The following is a 17,174-nucleotide window of genomic DNA, read 5'->3' as shown; positions in this document are numbered from 1 at the left end:
TGCAGGGCACTGTTCAAACGTCTGTGCCCTTCCCCTTCATGGTGCCCCCTCACCTCCACCCCCGTCACACCGACACAGCGATCTCAGCTGCCCTGCTCCTGGCAGCCCTGGGGTCAGCTCCTTCTGTTTGGTGGGCGGGGCAGCTGGGCCTACAGAGAAGCCCATTGTCTCTGTCCTCTGGGGCTCTATTGTTGGGGCCTCCTCCCAGGATCCAGCCCCAAGACACTCTCAGCTGTCGCCGGGCTCCTCTTGGCTTCCCGGGGCGGGGCCGGGGTGAGTGTGCAGATAAACAACTGTACCCTGAAGACTGGATCACCAGTCTGATTCTACTGGTAAGGTCACTGAGGCTCAGAGAGCCTAAAGAACTGTGTGGAGAGCGCTTGTCTCATGTCAGAGCCGCCAGATGGGGCTGGGCAGTGGGGGGGAGTGGGTGGCCTCAAGTCAGTGTGGTCATGCATCCCATTAGGTCAGAGATGTCAGGGCCAGAACACACGGCCCCCACTCTTCCATTTTACTCGTGGAAACAGAGACCACAGAGCCCGGACGCTTGCCCAAGGCCACACAGCGGCTCCGCCTCGGAGTCCGCCGGGAAGCCCGGCGTCCCTAACACCCAGGACGCCCAAGCCTTGAGACCGCGCAGGAAGGCCTGGCGGCCGGGGGCGGGGCATAGACTGGCCCCTCCCATGGGGCGGGGCGATGCCTCCCGTTCCAACTCTGGGACGAGCGGTCCTCCCCATAAGGGGCGCGGCTTCCGAGCCGGGCGAGATCTCACTGGGTGTTAGTCTGAGGAAGGGGGGACTTCGCGCTTGAAGGCCGTTGGGTGGCGTGGCCTCCCTCCCGCAGAGGCGCTCTGTGCGGGACTCCAGACCTCTGTGCTGTGACGCAGGCGCGAGTGGAGGCGGGGCGGAGCCGAATCTTCGGAGCTCCGCCCCCAGTGGAGACGACAGAGGCTGGGGGCGTGTCCTGGGCGGGGCCGCTCCCCGGCCCGCCCGGTCGCGGAGTGGTGGCAGCGCTGGGAGGGCCCGGCCCCGGCATGTGAGTGTGGCGGGGGCGGGGATGGGGGCGCGGGATGGGGCGCCGGGCCAAGCCCGGGGGGTTCCCGGGGGTCCCGGTGGGCGGGAGCACCAGTGCGCGGGCGGCCGGGCGAGCCCGCCAGGTGCGGGCCCAGGTATGGCGGGTGAGGGGCGCTCGGGCCTCTTGTGGCCAGGCCGGCCCCGCGTGCCGGACCAGCCCAGCGCCGCCAATCTGCGGCCCACGGGACGGGCGCCGGCGCGGGGCGCCGTCCCGGCGGGGGCTCGCTACAAGCGCAGCTCTGACGTCTGCCCTCGGACCCCACCAGCTAAGCGGAGGCCCCCGCAGTGGCAGCCGGGTTTCTGTTCCCTGTGCGGCAGCTGCGGAGGTGTTATGGGGGTCAGCTGCGCGGCGGGGCCCCAGGTGACCCCATTCCTGGCTCCGGGTTGGGCCGCAGTCTGCGTGAGCCCCGACCTGCTGTTTCTGGGAACTGTCACCTCAGCTCTCAGGGAAAGGGCGCTTTCTGTGCTCAGTTGTTAAATGCGTTATCTCATTCTTCTCAACAGCCACACATTTTACAGTTGAGGAAAGCGAGGCCTACGGCCACAGAGCTGTTGATGTAATTGTTATCATGTGGAGGTGAGGTGCTGCGGCCTTACTGCCAGACACACCTGGGTTCACATCTGCTGTTCCACAGACCCGTGTGACCTTGGGCGCACCTGGTTCCCTCCCGGAGCCTCCGGTGGGATGGTGGTGCCTACCCCCCAGGGCTGCTGTGAGGATTGGGTTGAATGGTTCAGGGAGCTCAGTAAGGAACCGCTATTATTACTGTTGTTGCTGTTGGTAAGTGGCCCTTTTTCTGCCACCGAGGGAGCTGGTGGTACTGGGTCAGGGCTGTCTGCTCAATCCCAGTCTGCTGGCGCAGAAGGGGAAGCTGCTTCCCACGGTGAGACTGTTCCTGTCTGTGCATGTCTGTCTCTGTGCCCATGGAAGGCCACACCCAACCCAGCTGTACCAGCATGTGCCGGAGTCACGCTGGCCCATCGTGTACTCACCGCGCTACAACATAACCTTCCTGGGCCTGGAGAAGCTGCACCCCTTTGATGCAGGAAAATGGGGCAAAGTGATCAGCTTCCTAAAAGGTATGGAACGCCCCACTCGGACCCTACATCTGCTTTCTCCAGCCCACCTGCCACCACCTGCTGCTCTTTCCCTGGCACAAGCGTCAGGCCCTCCCACCTCCAGTGTCAGCCCTGAGACAGCCTCCCACCCGTGCTGTCAAAAGGATCTTTCCAACACAGACTTCTAAGCATGATATGCTCCCATATCACACCTTCACTGGCTCTCCATCGCTGTGGACGTAAGTCCTGTCTCTGCCCCTGGAGACCCAGTAGAAGGGGAACTGATGCTTGGAGGAATGCATTGTCCATAGCCCACAAGCTCCTAGAGTCTGGGAAGTGGACAGCCTTTGCTCCAACCTCACGGATTACAAATGAAGGAACTCGGGGCCCAGAGAGTTAGAAAATGTGCCCAAAGGCACACAGCTATTGAGTGGGGGAATGGGGCCTGGACCTCAGAGCCCCAGGCTCGTCCGCTTCATGGCTCATCCCCTGAGTGGGGTGGTGCTCTGGGGAGCACGTTGTTTCAATTGTGGTTTGTAATCTAGGGATCTGGTTCATGTGGAAAATTCAGGCATCACAGTAGGCTGGTGAAAAAAAATATTCTAGTTCCTTGTATTGTGGGTTCTTTAACTGAGGGAAGTAGGAAATATTACCCGAAATGTTGCCAGGCGTAGGATGAAACATTGCATATCTTTAAATCGCACAATCCCTCTGATGACACCTGGGGGAGGTTTCACTGTGGGGCTAGCCTGTCTTTAACACCTAAGCCCATCTCCCTTTTTAGCAAATCTAGAGCGAGCCTCAGTCTCTGCACCTGGCAGAAAATAGAGTCAAGTTAGAGATTAATAACACTGTTATTTGTTTTTATATTTTTTGTTTTTATTTTTGGTTAACTTCTGTTTATGGCAAGGGATACTGATTTTCCACTTGCAATAGTGACCAGAGTGCATATTCAAAGAAAAGTATTAAGTAGAAAAGAGTACAAGTGGTGTGCAGCCGTGGCAAGAGCTCTGGTGAGGTGAGCGGAGCCATCCTGCCTCTCGCCTGGCTGTTCTCATGCCTTCCTGAATGGGGTCCTTTATGCTCTGCTTCCAGTGGTCCTGAGTCTCTGTGTTCATTGCCCCTTCTTGGGCTCCTGTGTCACCCAGTAGCGCAACATAAGGGTTCCTTGTCCCCCTCACTCTGAGCTGACCATCTTCCTGAGTTTCCTCTGAGCAGGTGGGTGGAAAGGAGCCAGGGTCACATGGTGAAGGGCCTTGGGTACCGCCAGGAAAACAGCTGGTTCCTTGCCGGAAGGCAGTGGGGAGCCATGGAGTGTTTGGGGCGGGCGGGATACCTGCTATATGTGGAGCTCTTTGTGAGAAGTGTATGGAACTAGTTGGTTTCTACCAGGGTTGGTTTCTAAGAGTGACACATTAGCATAGGTCCCCTAGATTCTGACCTTGTCCTTCGACTTCCCTAGAACCAGAGCATCATGGTCCTGTTGTCACTGTGCCCTGGAGCACTTCATCCTCTCTGCCTTATTTCTTCTGTTGCAAAAGGGAGCAAGTCTTGTCTGGTGTATGCGTATGTGGTAATGAAATAACATGGTTTTTCCCAAACACCAGTCATTTGCAAACCACTCTTGGTCCCTTGCCATCGCCTCATACCACCTGTTCCATTATTTACTTCATAGTTTTTATTGACTTAGCCTTCGTTTTAAGAAACTTAAATAAACCTGTTTTAAAAGGAAACATTATGTCATCTAAATGGAAAAAGCCAGTTTCATTTGCCATAAATAGAAGGTCATGGTAAAAAATAAATGCAATGAAAACAACAGTGTTATTTCAGCTCAGGCAGCTTACTGTTGCTGCGTACTGTGAAACTGATTGCTCCTTTTGGGGGGTTAAAAAAAGGGAGATGAGCAAGGGTCAGGCAGGTGTTAAAGAGAGACCCCCCGTATACCAACCCCCCATGATGTCATCCCAAGGTGGAGGGAGAATCGATCAGAAGAGCTTTTTCTCACCTTGAGAGTCAGCGTTAATAACCCGTGTGCTACCTGCCTCTAGAAGGTGTCCAGTCACACTTGAGCTCGCCTCCCGGCTGTCAGTGGCCTGGGAAACACGAGGATCACTGTGCACAATGTCGTATGTCCCCTGGCCCGAGGGCCTGGCCGCTGTCCCCACTGGCCTGAGAGGTGGCCCGTTCTCAGACCGCCCACAAGCCACCAGGGCCCACCTTGTCCTGGGGCAGGGCTGCCAGCCTGTGGGAGGGGCTGGGGCTGGGCCTGGCCTGGAGGCGGCAGGGATGCATGGGGCCTGCTTTGTGGTTTCAGAAGAGAAACTTCTATCAGACAGCATGCTGGTGGAGGCACGGGAGGCCTCGGACGAAGACCTGCTGGTGGTGCACACGAGACGCTATCTCAACGAGCTGAAGGTACAGGGCCTGGGGGCTGCCAGCCAGAAGGAGGGGCTGGAGGAGGGGGCGCTTAGCCTGGGGATGCACAGCCTCGAGGGGCTCCATTCCTGTCCCTGTGCAGAGGGAGCATGTGAGTCTGTGATCCCCGACAGGAGAGAGGTGTCCTAGAAAGGCAGATGCCAGGGGTGGGCTAGGCTAGTCCAGGGGATGGTGAGCTCCCCATCCTTGGAGTATGAAAGCAGGGATGGCCACTTGGTGGGGGTTGAACCTTCATTGGGGTTTTGGGCTTCTGCATCAGTGACTTTCAATCTGTGCTATGTGGACAGGCCTCAAAGACCCCTGCTGGGATGATGGGTGGGGGGGCCCCAGTCCCTTGTCCCCATTCAACCAAAGCTATTCCACTTTGGCCTATTTTTACCTCGGGCTAAAGTATAAGATACTGTTTCAAGGGCTTCTGCAGCTAAAGACGTGTTGGAAACTGTTGGGCTGAAAACGAGTTTTTACGCCCCAGGGCCCAGCAGGGAACATAAACAAGTGGTGGGTGGTGTCTGGGACAACTGGAGCTCCTGCCCTTCCCAAGCTGGTGGCTGCCGCCCAGACTCCACCGTGGGCCCAGCTTTCAAAGAAGAAGCCAGAAATCCAGATGTTAAGTGACAGTTCCTGATTTCTTAATGTAGCAACTCATTGGAAGATTTCTGAAGCCCACCTGCAGAGCACATGGGGTCTGCCCGTGGTGACCTCATTCTAGAGGAGCTGCATGGCTCTCCTCAGTGTGGTTCTGAGGGTAGAGGCATTCAGTCAGTCCCCTGTGTGGGAGAAGAGGGCAGGCTGGGCTCGGGGTGGCATCAGAACCTGGTGCGTCAGGGATGCCACAGGTTCTCTGTCCCCAAGGGCATGCAGTCCTGACCCCTGACCGCTAGACTTCCCAGCAGGACTCATCTTAGACTCAGAGCTAGAGTGGGCGCCAGAGGTCACCAGGCTTCTTCCCCATAGGTGGAAACACCTAGGCCCAGAAAGAGGCCCCACCTGCTCAAGGTCACCTGGGAAGTCCAGCAGGCCCGGGGGAGACCCCAGGCAGGGCATCCGGTCAGGTCTTCCGGGTTCCAGGCCACGGCAGCTGCCCTCCGTCCTCCTCCACGCCGGCCTGAGCTGTGAGAATTCTAGATGGATCCGTGACAGTGTGAGCTCATGAAAGATTACCAGGAAGAGGTTGAAACCTGGCTCCCGGGAGAGCGAGGTGTGCGAGGCCTTGGCACGAAGCCCAGCACTTGGCTGCTCTGGTTTCCCAGGGCCCGGACATGCGTGGTCACAGCCCAGCAGCTCGGTCAGGAGGACATGCCTGCCAGAGTCCGGAGGGTGAGGGTGGGGGCAGGGAGAGACCAGAACAGAGTGGCGCCAGGCTGGAGCCAGTGCCAGGATAACGCTGGGGATGGGGGATGGGCTCCAGGGCTCCAGGGCTTCATCCGTTTGAGGGGCTTTTCAGGGAACGGTGTGGGACTGACTGCATGCCTGGCCTTGGGACCCCAGAAGGCTGAAGGCAGCTTACTATGAGATAAGCACTAATGCAAACAAGTAGAGCCCCAAATAGAAAATTGAGGTCAAGGACAGGAGGAGACTTCAGATATGCCAACATAACCAAGATGCTATGGTTGTGCCATGTATTTGGAGCTCCCTGGCAGCCAGAGCAAAAGGAGAAACATGATGATTTCCACATGACCTACTAAGGTGAAGAAGTATTCAGTCACACAGCACATCTATATCGAATACTGACTGTGTACTGGATGCAAAGAAAAAAAAGAATAAGCAAGTTTCCCTGCTCCCATGGATTTGTATTTCATTAAAGAAGACTGAAAATAAAGAAGTAACCGTACAAGAGCATTTCGGAGAGCACCAAGGGCTATGAAGGGAAAAAAAAGGGTAATTAGGCAGAGGTATGTTCATTTAGCTTGAGCAGTCAGGGAGGGCCTCACAGAGGAGGTGAGGTGTGAGCAGAGATCAAAGAATGAGGAGTAGGTGATACTCGTGGACTTTTAAAAGAAGAATGTCCAGAGTCTCAGGCCTGGAGAGGGAGGGGGCTTGGCCTCCCAAAGGGGAGAGGGTTGCTTGAGTGGCCAGGTTGAAGGGAGTGAAACGCTGACGTGGCACGTGATGTGGTCAGGGAGGCCAGCAGCCCTGGTCCACAAGCCCTGCAGGCCTCAGAAGGAGTTTGGATTTTGTTCCAGGTGCCACAGGAGAGTGATGTGGGGTCATGTGCCCCAGACGCTCAGGTGAGACCCATGCACGTTCCAGGCATTGTGTGGTGTCTAGGGGCTGCTCTCGGGAACAGCCCCCTGGCCCCTGATGTCCATGACGTTTCTTTCCTGTGCTGCAGGACCCCCAGGGCTGCTTCTCCTCAGCGGTCCTGTGTGTGCCATGCCCGTACTGCCCCATACCCGTGTTCCGGGCTCATGCCTGGCCCTGCACTGGTGTGGCCTTCAATGCTTAATACACTGGGCATTGAACGAGGTGCAGTGGCCTGATGTTTGCCAGATGACGTCCATTCAGGGAAACAAGTGTTTATTGAGCGCCTGCTGTGTGCAAGGCCCAGAGTCGGCCCCACTGAGGGTGGGGTTTGGGTCGGGCCAGGGCCAGGCTCCTGCCTTGTGCTGACCCTGTGACAGTTTGCCGTGGGGCGCCAGGTGGTGGGATGCAGACCCGACATGTAGTCCCCGTGTGCCCTGTGCTGGGCAGTGCTCGGGACACATTTATGTAGTGAGTGTTTAGAGGACCAGGCTCTGCTCTGGGTGTAGGATGATGGCGGAACAGAAGAGACTGAATCCCTCTCTTGATGGGACGGAGTTGGTGTGTTAAAAGGCGCTCAGTGCCTTGGGGAAAGGACAGCAGGAAAGGGGGTGGGGAGGACCGCCCTTCAAAATAGGAGGCCGGGGGTCTCACTGCCATGTGACCATGGACTGAGGGCCCTGAGGGAGTGGGCTCGGTGGGCGTCTGGGGGTAGGCATTCCGAGCAGAAGGGTCAGCAAGTGCAAAGGCCCTGAGGCAGGAGTATCTCCAGTGTGTTCCAGCAGCAGCGAGGACTAAGTGACTGGATGGGAGGAATGGGAGGGAGACGGTAAGGGGTGGGGTCGGAAAATGATTGGGGCCAGGCCACAGAGGGCCTGTGGTCGCTGTGGCTTTGCTCTGAAGGAGGTGGGAGCCCAGGAGTGTTTCAAGCAGGGGGACGTGATCTGACCTAGATTTTAACAGGATTGCTTGGCAGCTGTGATGGGAATGGTTGAGACCAGTCTGTCAGAACAAAAGCAGGGAGCCTGGGAGGGAGCAGGTGGTTGCAATGATCCTGGTGAGAGAGCCTGGCCTCTCAGATGAGGCTGGAAGTAGCTGTGACCTGGGGGGGGGGGGGGGGGGTACGTGGCAGAACTTGGGGTTTGTTATGAAGTTGGAACAATAGGATTTTCTTTTGTTCAGATTGGGTGTGGGGTCTGCAAGCCAAGGAAGCCAAGGATGCCAAGGATGTCCCAGAAATTGTGGCTGGAGCCCCAGGGAGTCTGGGCACAACTTGGGCCTCGTTGCTACCCTCACAGCGCCCGGCGCCTGTGGGAGAAGAGACACAGGCCCCCGTGTGTGCCACGGAGCAGCCAGGGGGGCGAGTCTCAGAGAGTCCCAGGGAAACAGGACGCCCGGGGTTACAGGATCAGCTTCTCCATTTCTGCAGAGAAAAAAAAAAGGCCATTGGGATTTTGGCAGGAATTGTGCATCTGGAGATGAATTAGGAGAGAACTGACATCTTTACAATGTTAGGTCTTCCAGCCCATGAACACAAGATGTCTTTCCACCTATTTAGATCTTTAAGTTCTGTCAGCGGCGTTTTGTAGTTTTCCGTGTATGAGTCTTATACCTGCTTGGTAAATTTATTCTTTTTGAAGGTGTTGTAAATGAAATTGCTTTCTTAATTTCTGTCTGGGGCTATGGCTTCCTCTTCTTTCATTCTCTGTCCCCTGCTGGCTTGCCGAGGGTGGGAGGGGGGCATCGACTCAGTGTTTTCCTTCAGGGGCTCGTTGCTCACTTACTTGTAGCGAACAGTGGTTCTCTGCCTCACGTGTGCCGGACCGGTGCTGGGTGATGGGCTTGGCGGGACAGATGGGTGGAGCTGGCTGTCTTCCCTTCTCTGGGTCTGCCCCTTACCACACACGCATACACATGAATGCATGTGCATATGCACACCTCTGCACACATGCACGAAAACACACACACACACACACACACACACACGGGTCTCGCAGCTGTCCAGCCAGACCATGTTCTCCCTCTCCCCAGCAAGGCTGTCGCGTTGCATATCAGCGCCTCCCTGCTGGGCTGCTATGTGTCCGTGAGGCCAGGAGCAGTGCCATCTTGGGACCTGCAGCCTAGCAGGCGCTTAGTAAATACCTACCAAGTGCTGGGGCCCCTCCAGGGCTCTGCTTGGGGTCAGTGGAGAGCAGGGTCTGGACCTCGGGCGTTCCCAAGCAGGCAGGAGATGGTCTAGGAGCGGGGTGCATGGATGCTTGCCCAGGGCTCGGGAGGTTATAGGGAAGGCCTGTGTCCTTATCTTGGTGCAGACTCCTTCTCGGTGCTCCAGACCCTCCTGCCTCAGCAGTGGAGGATGAGGACATCCAGCCCCATTTGAAGGGATGACTGATTCCCGGTGGATGGGGAGGCTGTGCTGTGCCTGGACAGCAGGAGCCCTGGGCGTCCAGTCCTGGTTCCGTCAGTGACTCCCTGTGACCTTGGAAGGAAAGATCCCCCCCCCAGCCCCCTGCCTCTCCGGGGCCTCAGTGCCCCTCTGTGCAGTGGGCGGGCTGGGCCAGTTCTGGGTGGGCTCCGTGGTGACCTGGAGTCCCCTGCAGCTCTCCTTCTGGGCACAAGAGGGCAGCCGAGGGCCTTGGAGCACGAGGACCGAGGGCTGACTTAGCTTTAAGGAGAGTGCGGTTGTGAGCATCTCTGTACTGAGCCCAGAGCTCAGCCACGGTGGGAGCTCCCATTTCTCACCCAAGGAGCTGCGCTCACCCGAAGTCCCCGCCCCGCGCCACCCCGAAGCTGGCCCAGGGGGAATCTGCTTCCCCGCTGCTGCCTCTGGGCTCACCGGGCAGAGGGAGGCCAATGGCCCACATCTCTTTCCACAGTGGTCCTTTGCTGTCGCAACCATCACAGAAATCCCCCCTGTCATCTTCCTGCCCAACTTCCTGGTACAGAGGAAGGTGCTGAAGCCCCTCCGGACCCAGACGGGAGGAACCATAATGGTAGGTGGGGAGCTGGTTTGGGGCGGGGAGCAGCGGCTGGGCTGGGCCCTCCACCCCAGGCTCCTTCCCACCCTGGGTCTTTGCCCACCCTGGGCTCTCCATCTAGAATGCCTCGTGCTGCTGAGTAGTTGAGCAAAATCCTAAATATTCCTCAAGGCAGCAACAAGAACTCTTTCTTCCAAAGCCTCTCCTGCCTGGCTGGGACATTAGAATTCACTGTTCTGCCCCCAAGACCACCTGTTAGAGTTACCGTATTTGCTGGTGTATAAGATGTATCCCACCCCCTGGAGAGTATGTCCTAAAACTGTGACTCCGAGCTACTCAAATTTCAGATGGAAACAAACCCCTATGACGTCAGCGATGGATGGTGCCCCTCCCCCCCATCGTGGGTGTGACAGTCACAAACAGTTGCAGCAAAACTGGGTTTCACATTCTGTGTGTAGTTTTCTCTAAAATTCACCACAGACTGCTGAGTTGATTGGAGGTAGAGGAGCTGAAATGATTTGAATGTACAATGATCCAACCCAGACAGGGATTAATACCTGTTGACCCCTATAGTTTTCTTTTCAGCTTTGCAAATTTGTGCATTTTGAAAGTTTATTAGAATATTACTGCCCACCCCAAAATTATGATTTCCTATAGGATTTCAGTAATAAGGTGACAGTATTTCCAGGAACAAAAATTTGTCCATTTTCCCTTTAAAAGCTGCTTGAGAACCCTTGTCAGCTCACGTTCCATCCTAAGAACTGAACTTTGATTTCCTCCAGTCTCCTCACCAAATTGCACAGGGGCTTACGCACCGCATGTCTCATAAGCCAGCCAGTTTGGGGTTTGCTGGGGATGGGTGGGTGCTTCCTGTACCCCACCTCCCAGCTCATCCCCACCTTGGAGCTGGCTGGAAATGGTGTTTATGGGATGAGTGATTCAATGAATAAGTAAGTGCAGGAATTGGCCGCCCGCACCCCTCATCCTGTGCTTGTTTCCAAAGGCGGGGAAGCTGGCCGTGGAGCGAGGCTGGGCTATCAACATAGGTGAGTGCCCCGTGGCCTGGCCTGGGTCCTGGGGGCAGCAGCTCTGGTGCCACTGTGGACAGGGGTGGCCGCGATGGCAAAGCTGCCTCCTGACCCAGGGATGGTGACATGCCCACGTGGGGTCAGCTGACTTAGGCAGCCTGGAGCCCGGAGCCGTCCCTGGGAGCTGAGCGGGGAGGGGGGCCCTGGGAGGAAGGTGGGAGGGGGGCGTCTGGGCCTTGAGCCTGGCCCTGGCAACACCTCGGCTGTCCTCGCAGGCGGCGGCTTCCACCACTGCTCCAGCGACCGGGGCGGGGGCTTCTGCGCCTACGCAGACATCACGCTCGCCATCAAGGTGTGCCCGAGAGCATGTGGGGGGGGTCACCTCCGAGAGCCTCCCTGGAATCCCCCAATCTGGTGTGCTCACCCCGCATTGTAGAGAAGACAGCTGAGGCCCAGAAGGGGCGGGAGCTCGCCCAGGTCCCTCAGCCGGGCTGGGACCCAAACCCAGATGCGACACTTGCTTTTTCGTGTTGCCTGAGACGGTCCAGAGGTGACAGCCTTCAACAGTGGCAGGGGACCGGAGGGGAACAGTTTCCATGTCAATATTAAATTATGAGAAGGGTGAGATAGAAATAATGACCCTGATGGTGGTGACAACGGCTAGCATTTACCGCGGGCCCGGCCCTGTGGCCGCCTCCATCCTCCAGGGCTCGCCCCTGCATCCTCATGTTTTACAGAGGAGGAGATGAGGAAACGGGCCCAGAGGGGCGAGGGCACAGCCGGAAGGGGCAGAGCTGGCAGCGGTCTCCACGTCGGTCAGACCGCAGTGCTGCCTCAGCACCTGCGTGTGGCCTCGTGCTCGGGGTTGGCATGGGCCCCGTGGCTCCTGTCCCCACGGGGAGGAGGGACAAGTCAGCAGACCCTGGGCATTCGGAGAGGGGGGCGCAAGGAGACCTTCTTGGAGGGTGGGGGAGGGGAAGGAGGGCTTCTCAGAGGAGGAGGCTTTAGGGCTGGGCCCTGTAGGAAGGTGGAGATGGCAGAATGAAGTTCCAGGCACAGCCTCGAGGGGGGTTCCCCGCTCTGCACCCCAGCATTTCCCCGGGAATCCTGAGCTGTCGCGGAGGGCCAACTCTCTTAACCTCCTCACCTCTGGCCCTTCAGGGCACAGCACGTGCCCCTCCAGGGAGCCTTCCCTGAATACACACACAGGCTTCTCCAGAGCCACACAGCTCCCCAGGGCTCTGCCTGGTGGCCTGATCTCCCATAAGCATGTACAGGCTTCGGCCCACCCCCTCGCTAACTGGGAGCCTCTACAGGGCTGTGTCCTCTGGCCTGTGTGGTCCTTACCTCTCCCCTCTCCCGCCCTGGGCAGTTTCTGTTTGAGCGAGTGGAGGGTGTCTCCAGAGCCACCATCGTTGATCTCGATGCCCATCAGGTGAGTGCCTGGTGGGGCCCGGGGTCCCACAGGCCCGCCCCCCCAGGCCACCTCCCCGCACTCCCCAGCTGCCTCTGACGCGCACCACCGTGCTGTGGGCTCCGCTCCCCCAGGAACATCCCCCAAGCCCCAGGCTGGGCCTCTGCCGCCCACACCCAGGCACGCCCGCACCCAGGCACGTGGGGTGTTTCCTGGGGTGTGGTTGGGGGTGCCTTTCCCGGGGCACCTGCCTGTGAGTGGCTTCCGTGTGTTCCCCACAGGGCAACGGGCACGAGCGGGACTTCATGGGCGACAAGCGCGTGTACATCATGGACGTCTACAACCGCCACATCTACCCCGGGGACCGCTTTGCCAAGCGTAAGCTGCCCTGCCCCTCAGCCGCACGGCCTCTTGCTTGGGTGGGGCTCTCTCTGGGGCCTCTCCTACATGCTGGGACCTGCAGAGGCCCCTTCATTTATTTATCCTCGGCATCCCTGCGAGGGGAGACTGACGAGGAAACGGAGACCTAAAACGGCCACTTGACCCACCCAAGACCACATAAACCTGCCCAATAAGCACTGTGAGTCCTTCTTCTGGGGTAGCCACCGGAAGACTAAAGTAGCCCCCTCCGCTAGGTGTGCAGCTGTCTGGCCAGAACAGCGGAGGGCGGAGAGGAAGAAGGAGGAGGACACATGAACATAAAACGAGACGGCAGACATTAGCTCAAATGTCATAGTTACTAAGTAAATGCAGGTGGATTAGTTAAAAGGCAGAGGCTCCCAGCTGAGCTTTGGAAACACAGGGGCCTGCCCACCCTGTGGGGAAGGGACATTTGCGCAGTAAGAGCCGGCGGGGCCGCTGTGCGTACATCGGCCGCTTTGCCGCCCCGGGGACCCGTTTCTGAGCTGAATGTCAGATGTTCTGGATTTGGACCTAAGGGCACATGGGGTGTCCAGGCAAGGACTTACGGAGACAGTGGCTCAGACACCTGACATGGGTCCCTGAATCCCCAGGGCAGTGTTTCATCTGTGATCCCCCTTCTTTCCTTTGGGTCCCCCTTGCCGCTTGTGTGCTCTTTTTTTAGCCTAGTTTTGGGTGAATAAGAGGTCGAGCACTGGGGAGTCAGATGGGGAAATGGGCCGTCCTCGCCCTCCCCAGCCTCAGTTTCCCACCCCTGCACATTGGGGCTACTGCTGTCTCCCTCGCAGAGGCCATCAGGCGGAAGGTGGAGCTGGAGTGGGGCACGGAGGATGATGAGTACCTGAGGAAGGTGGAGAGGAACCTGGAGAAAGCCCTCCAGGAGCATCAGCCCGACGTGGTGGTGTACAACGCAGGCACTGACGTCCTTGAGGGGGACCGCCTCGGGGGGCTGTCCATCAGTCCGCAGGTACCTCCTGATCCTGGGGCAGGGGAGGGTCCAGGGACACAGCAGCGGCAGGGCAGGTGGGCAGCAGTGGTGCTTCTCTTGAAGCCAGAGGGGAAGGGCAAAAGCAGCAGCAGTCTGGAGCAGGGTTAGACCTGCAGCAGGACTTTCCAGCCTTCCCCATCCCCCACACCAGGGTGTCGTGAAGCGGGATGAGCTGGTGTTCCGGCTGGTCCGAGGCCACCAGGTGCCCATCCTCATGGTGACCTCGGGCGGGTACCAGAAGCGTACAGCCCGCATCATTGCCGACTCCATCCTTAATTTGTATGGCCAGGGGCTCATCGGGCCCCAGCCAGCCAACGTCTCAGCACAGAACTCAGACACACCCCTGCTGCCCCTGGAGGTGCCCTGACGACACTGCCCTCTGAGTGGCTCCCTGCCTGCCGCCCACCCGCCCACCCGCCCGCCCACCTGCCCCTCAGTGCTTCTCCTTTTCCAAATGAGGGGGGGGACCTCGCGCGCAGCTGCACTCTCCGCACTGGGTGTCGCGGTCTCCGGGCCGTTCTGTGGGTGGGGGCAGAGGGCAGGGCCTGAGTCCCAGAAAGACCCACATGGTCACGGTCACGGCCTGACCAGGCGGCAGTTCTCCCAGGAGGGAGGAGGGCAGTTGAAGCTCCCAGGCGCAGGGAGGGCCCCCAGGGGTGGGGTGTTCTGGTTTTCAAAACAGTGCGACCGTTTCAGACCAAGGAAGCTTCCATCTCTTCCACAGTTGGGCCCCCTCCCTCCTCTTCTGCACCCTCTCCTCCTCCCTTCAGGGGTGGGAGACCTGAGAGGGGGCTGGAGCCAGGCGTCTGGGGTCCCTGGATTCCCAGCCAGCAGGCAGGGGCCCTGGTCCTGGATGTGAGGGGGCGGCAGGGAAGGGGATGCAGGTGGGTTTTCCCATCTGGCTTCTCCTTCAATAAAGCGAGGTCTGGACCTGCTGTCCGAGAGCCCCTCCCTGGTGGGGAGGGGAGGGGAGGGCTGAGGAGCCCCAAACCCCTGCTTCAGCAGCATCTTGCCCGTCCAGGGAGAGCGCCGGGTTTGGGGGAAAGAACTGTTGGCTCAGGGACAGGCCTTAGCTCTGGAGGCTTGAGGGACAGAGGAAGGTGAGGCCTGGACCAGGTAATCGGGGAGGGACAGGTGGCCAAGCTGGGTCCCACAGGCCCCGAGGCCCAGGTGGGGACTGAGGCGCTGGCGAGGCCAGGCTGGCGTTGCTGGAGGGGAGCAGAGGGTCTCCATCCTGGCCTGCAGGTTGTACGCGTAGGGGGCTGGGGCGGGGCCCCGGCGGGGGCTGCAGCCTCCACTGGGCTCATCCAAAATGCCAGGCCCTGATGTGCACTGCCCAGGGGGGCCCTGACCTTGTCGTCAGCTCTACTCTGAAGGGGATGCTCAGGACCCCACAGGAAGCGGGGGGTCGGGGGGAGCGTCCGCTGCTCCATTGCCTGGGTGTGTGCTTAGTGGTCAAAGCGGGCGGGGAGGGAAAGAGGGCCGTCCCTGATCAACCCCCCCACGGGACTTGTGCTCATTGCCATCTGGGGGTCTCCTGAATTCTCCTACCTTCTCCCTCACACCCCTCTCGCCGCTCCCTCTGCTGGAGGGGGCGGGGCAGGAAGGGTTCCAAGATCACCAAGTGTCAAACACGCTGAACTCCTTAGGCTTGGACGCCGCACCCGCCCCGCCCCACCCCACCCCACCCCGTCCCTGCCCTTGGTCCCTGCATCGGACTCGAGGCACCTAACACCACTTCACCTCCGACACGGCCTGCAGCCTTGGGGGGCAGGCGGCGACAGGCTTGTCACCACGGAGCCTCTGCTCCAGAGAACCATAAAGGCTCTTTTGATCCGACCTGGCTGCCGTGTGTTTTTTTAAAATTAATTAATTTTATTTTTGGCTGCCTTGAGTCTTCGTTGTTGCGCGTGGGCTTTCTCTACTTGCAGCGAGCAGGGGCTACTCTTCGTTGCGGTGCACGGGCTTGTCATTGCGGTGGCTTCTCTTGTTGCGGAGCACGAGCTCTAGGCATGCAGGCTTCAGTAGTTGTGGCTCGTGAACTCTAGAGCGCAGGCTCAGTAGTTGTGGCGCACCAGGTTAGTTGCTCCGTGGCATGTGGGATCTTCCCAGACCAGGGCTCGAACCCGTGTCCCCTGCATTGGCAGACGGATTCTTAACCACTGCGCCACCAGGGAAGCCTTGCTGTGTGTTCTTGAGGTGAAGAATCCATACCTCCTAAGGATTAAAGGAAATAAAGATTGAAAGTTCACACGGCAAGAGGCCTGGCGTGGGGAGCTGCCTGATAAACGCTAGTGTTTTAGCCCATGCACAGAGTCCCATGGAGAAGGTCATTATTCCCATTCTACAGATGAGGTCGCTGAGAGTCGGCGAGGAGTTTGCTTCAGGCCACATGTCTCGTGAATGGTAGAGCCAAGTTTGACCTCAGCTCTGCCCGTTTCCAAAGTATGTGTTCTGAGCTGTGTCAGGTTAGGCAAGGGTGAAGGGTGCTCTCTAGACAGAGGGGTTCAGGGGCGGGGAAGGGTGGGGATGGGAGGGCAGGCTGGGCTGGGCTCTGCCCAGTGTAGGAGGCAGCTGGGGGCCCTGGTGGGGTGGTGTGTGTGTGTGTGGGGGGGGGTCTTCCAGGCCTGGGCTGGGAGCACAGGTGCAGATGGGCTGGGTGGGGGCCGCTGGGGAGCAGGACCTTGTCCTCAGCCTGGCAGGGTGACCAGGGCACCCCCAGGGTTAGTGGCACAGCCTGGGTGGGGAATGGGCGCTTCCACAAGGGTCAGTGCCGGGGCAAGGGCAGGAGATGAAGACATCGGGGTGGTGGGCCCTGTGCTAGGTGTGAGGGCGATGAAGGTTGGCACGGCCCCGTCCTCTCTGTTTTCCAGAGGCAGACAGCGAGGCACGGGGGCTTGGTTCCTTGCTCAGAGCACACAGCTAGCAGGCGGAGGAGCAGGGTTCCAGCCGAGGCCTTGGTTCCAGAACCCGCAGCTCTTTCCTCCTCTGTATTCTGGGCCTTTCAGGACACCGTAGTCACCTGGAGGGTGGGCCCAGGAATAAACACCTAGGACGCCATGAGTGCCCAGGGGGTGTTAGCAATGAGGGTGATTCTCCTGAAGGGCAGAGAGAAGAGCCAAGGCCAGTTCTGGTGAGGTGTTCAGGATCTGTTCTTAAGGTCTGTGCACTTTGTCCTCTTTGCAAATTATTCTCCAAGTTATCAAAACCCAGGGGGCACACTCCAAGCCCTGGCTGTCCGGGTGGGTGGGGCAGCCCAGGGTGAGACTGGGGCCAGGCCGGGAGCTCTGGGGTCAGACACGTGCTCCGGGGAGAACCTCCAAAAAGGAGCCCGCGTGGGCCAGCCCGGTCCTGGCGGGCATGGGATTTTTGCAACAGACAGCTCCAGAGCCTCCTGAATGTCTGAGCTCAGATGAGGCCGCTTCCCCCCACCATGTGCTGGGGAGCATGCTGGGGAGTGGGCAGACCTGGGACCCCAAGCCCGCCACGTGGGGAGCCCTGCAGGGCCTGGGCCTGGGTGTGGGGCCTTGGGCAAGT

The 17,174-nt window shown here is 58.8% G+C and overlaps 1 protein-coding gene across 2 annotated transcripts; it reads left to right on the top strand.

The window, feature by feature from the left end:
* Nucleotides 1-784: 784 nt before the first annotated feature.
* On the top strand, nucleotides 785-15,476 carry HDAC11 (histone deacetylase 11). Of its 2 annotated transcripts, XM_067755604.1 has the most exons (11): nucleotides 785-1,035; nucleotides 2,005-2,153; nucleotides 4,447-4,547; nucleotides 6,752-6,796; nucleotides 9,686-9,802; nucleotides 10,791-10,833; nucleotides 11,091-11,167; nucleotides 12,188-12,250; nucleotides 12,511-12,607; nucleotides 13,438-13,616; nucleotides 13,789-15,476. In XM_067755604.1, coding segments are annotated over exons 1-11 (1,089 nt in total). In that variant the 5' UTR covers nucleotides 785-1,033; the 3' UTR covers nucleotides 14,005-15,476. The 2 variants fall into 2 exon arrangements, with proteins under 2 accessions (XP_067611705.1, XP_067611706.1); XM_067755605.1 differs by lacking the exon at nucleotides 6,752-6,796 and having other exon boundaries at nucleotides 792-1,035.
* Nucleotides 15,477-17,174: the final 1,698 nt, after the last annotated feature.

This window comes from Pseudorca crassidens, chromosome 10 (assembly GCF_039906515.1).
Source record: "Pseudorca crassidens isolate mPseCra1 chromosome 10, mPseCra1.hap1, whole genome shotgun sequence".
Lineage (NCBI taxonomy): Eukaryota > Metazoa > Chordata > Mammalia > Artiodactyla > Delphinidae > Pseudorca > Pseudorca crassidens.
This window is presented reverse-complemented; position numbering and strand designations above follow the sequence as displayed.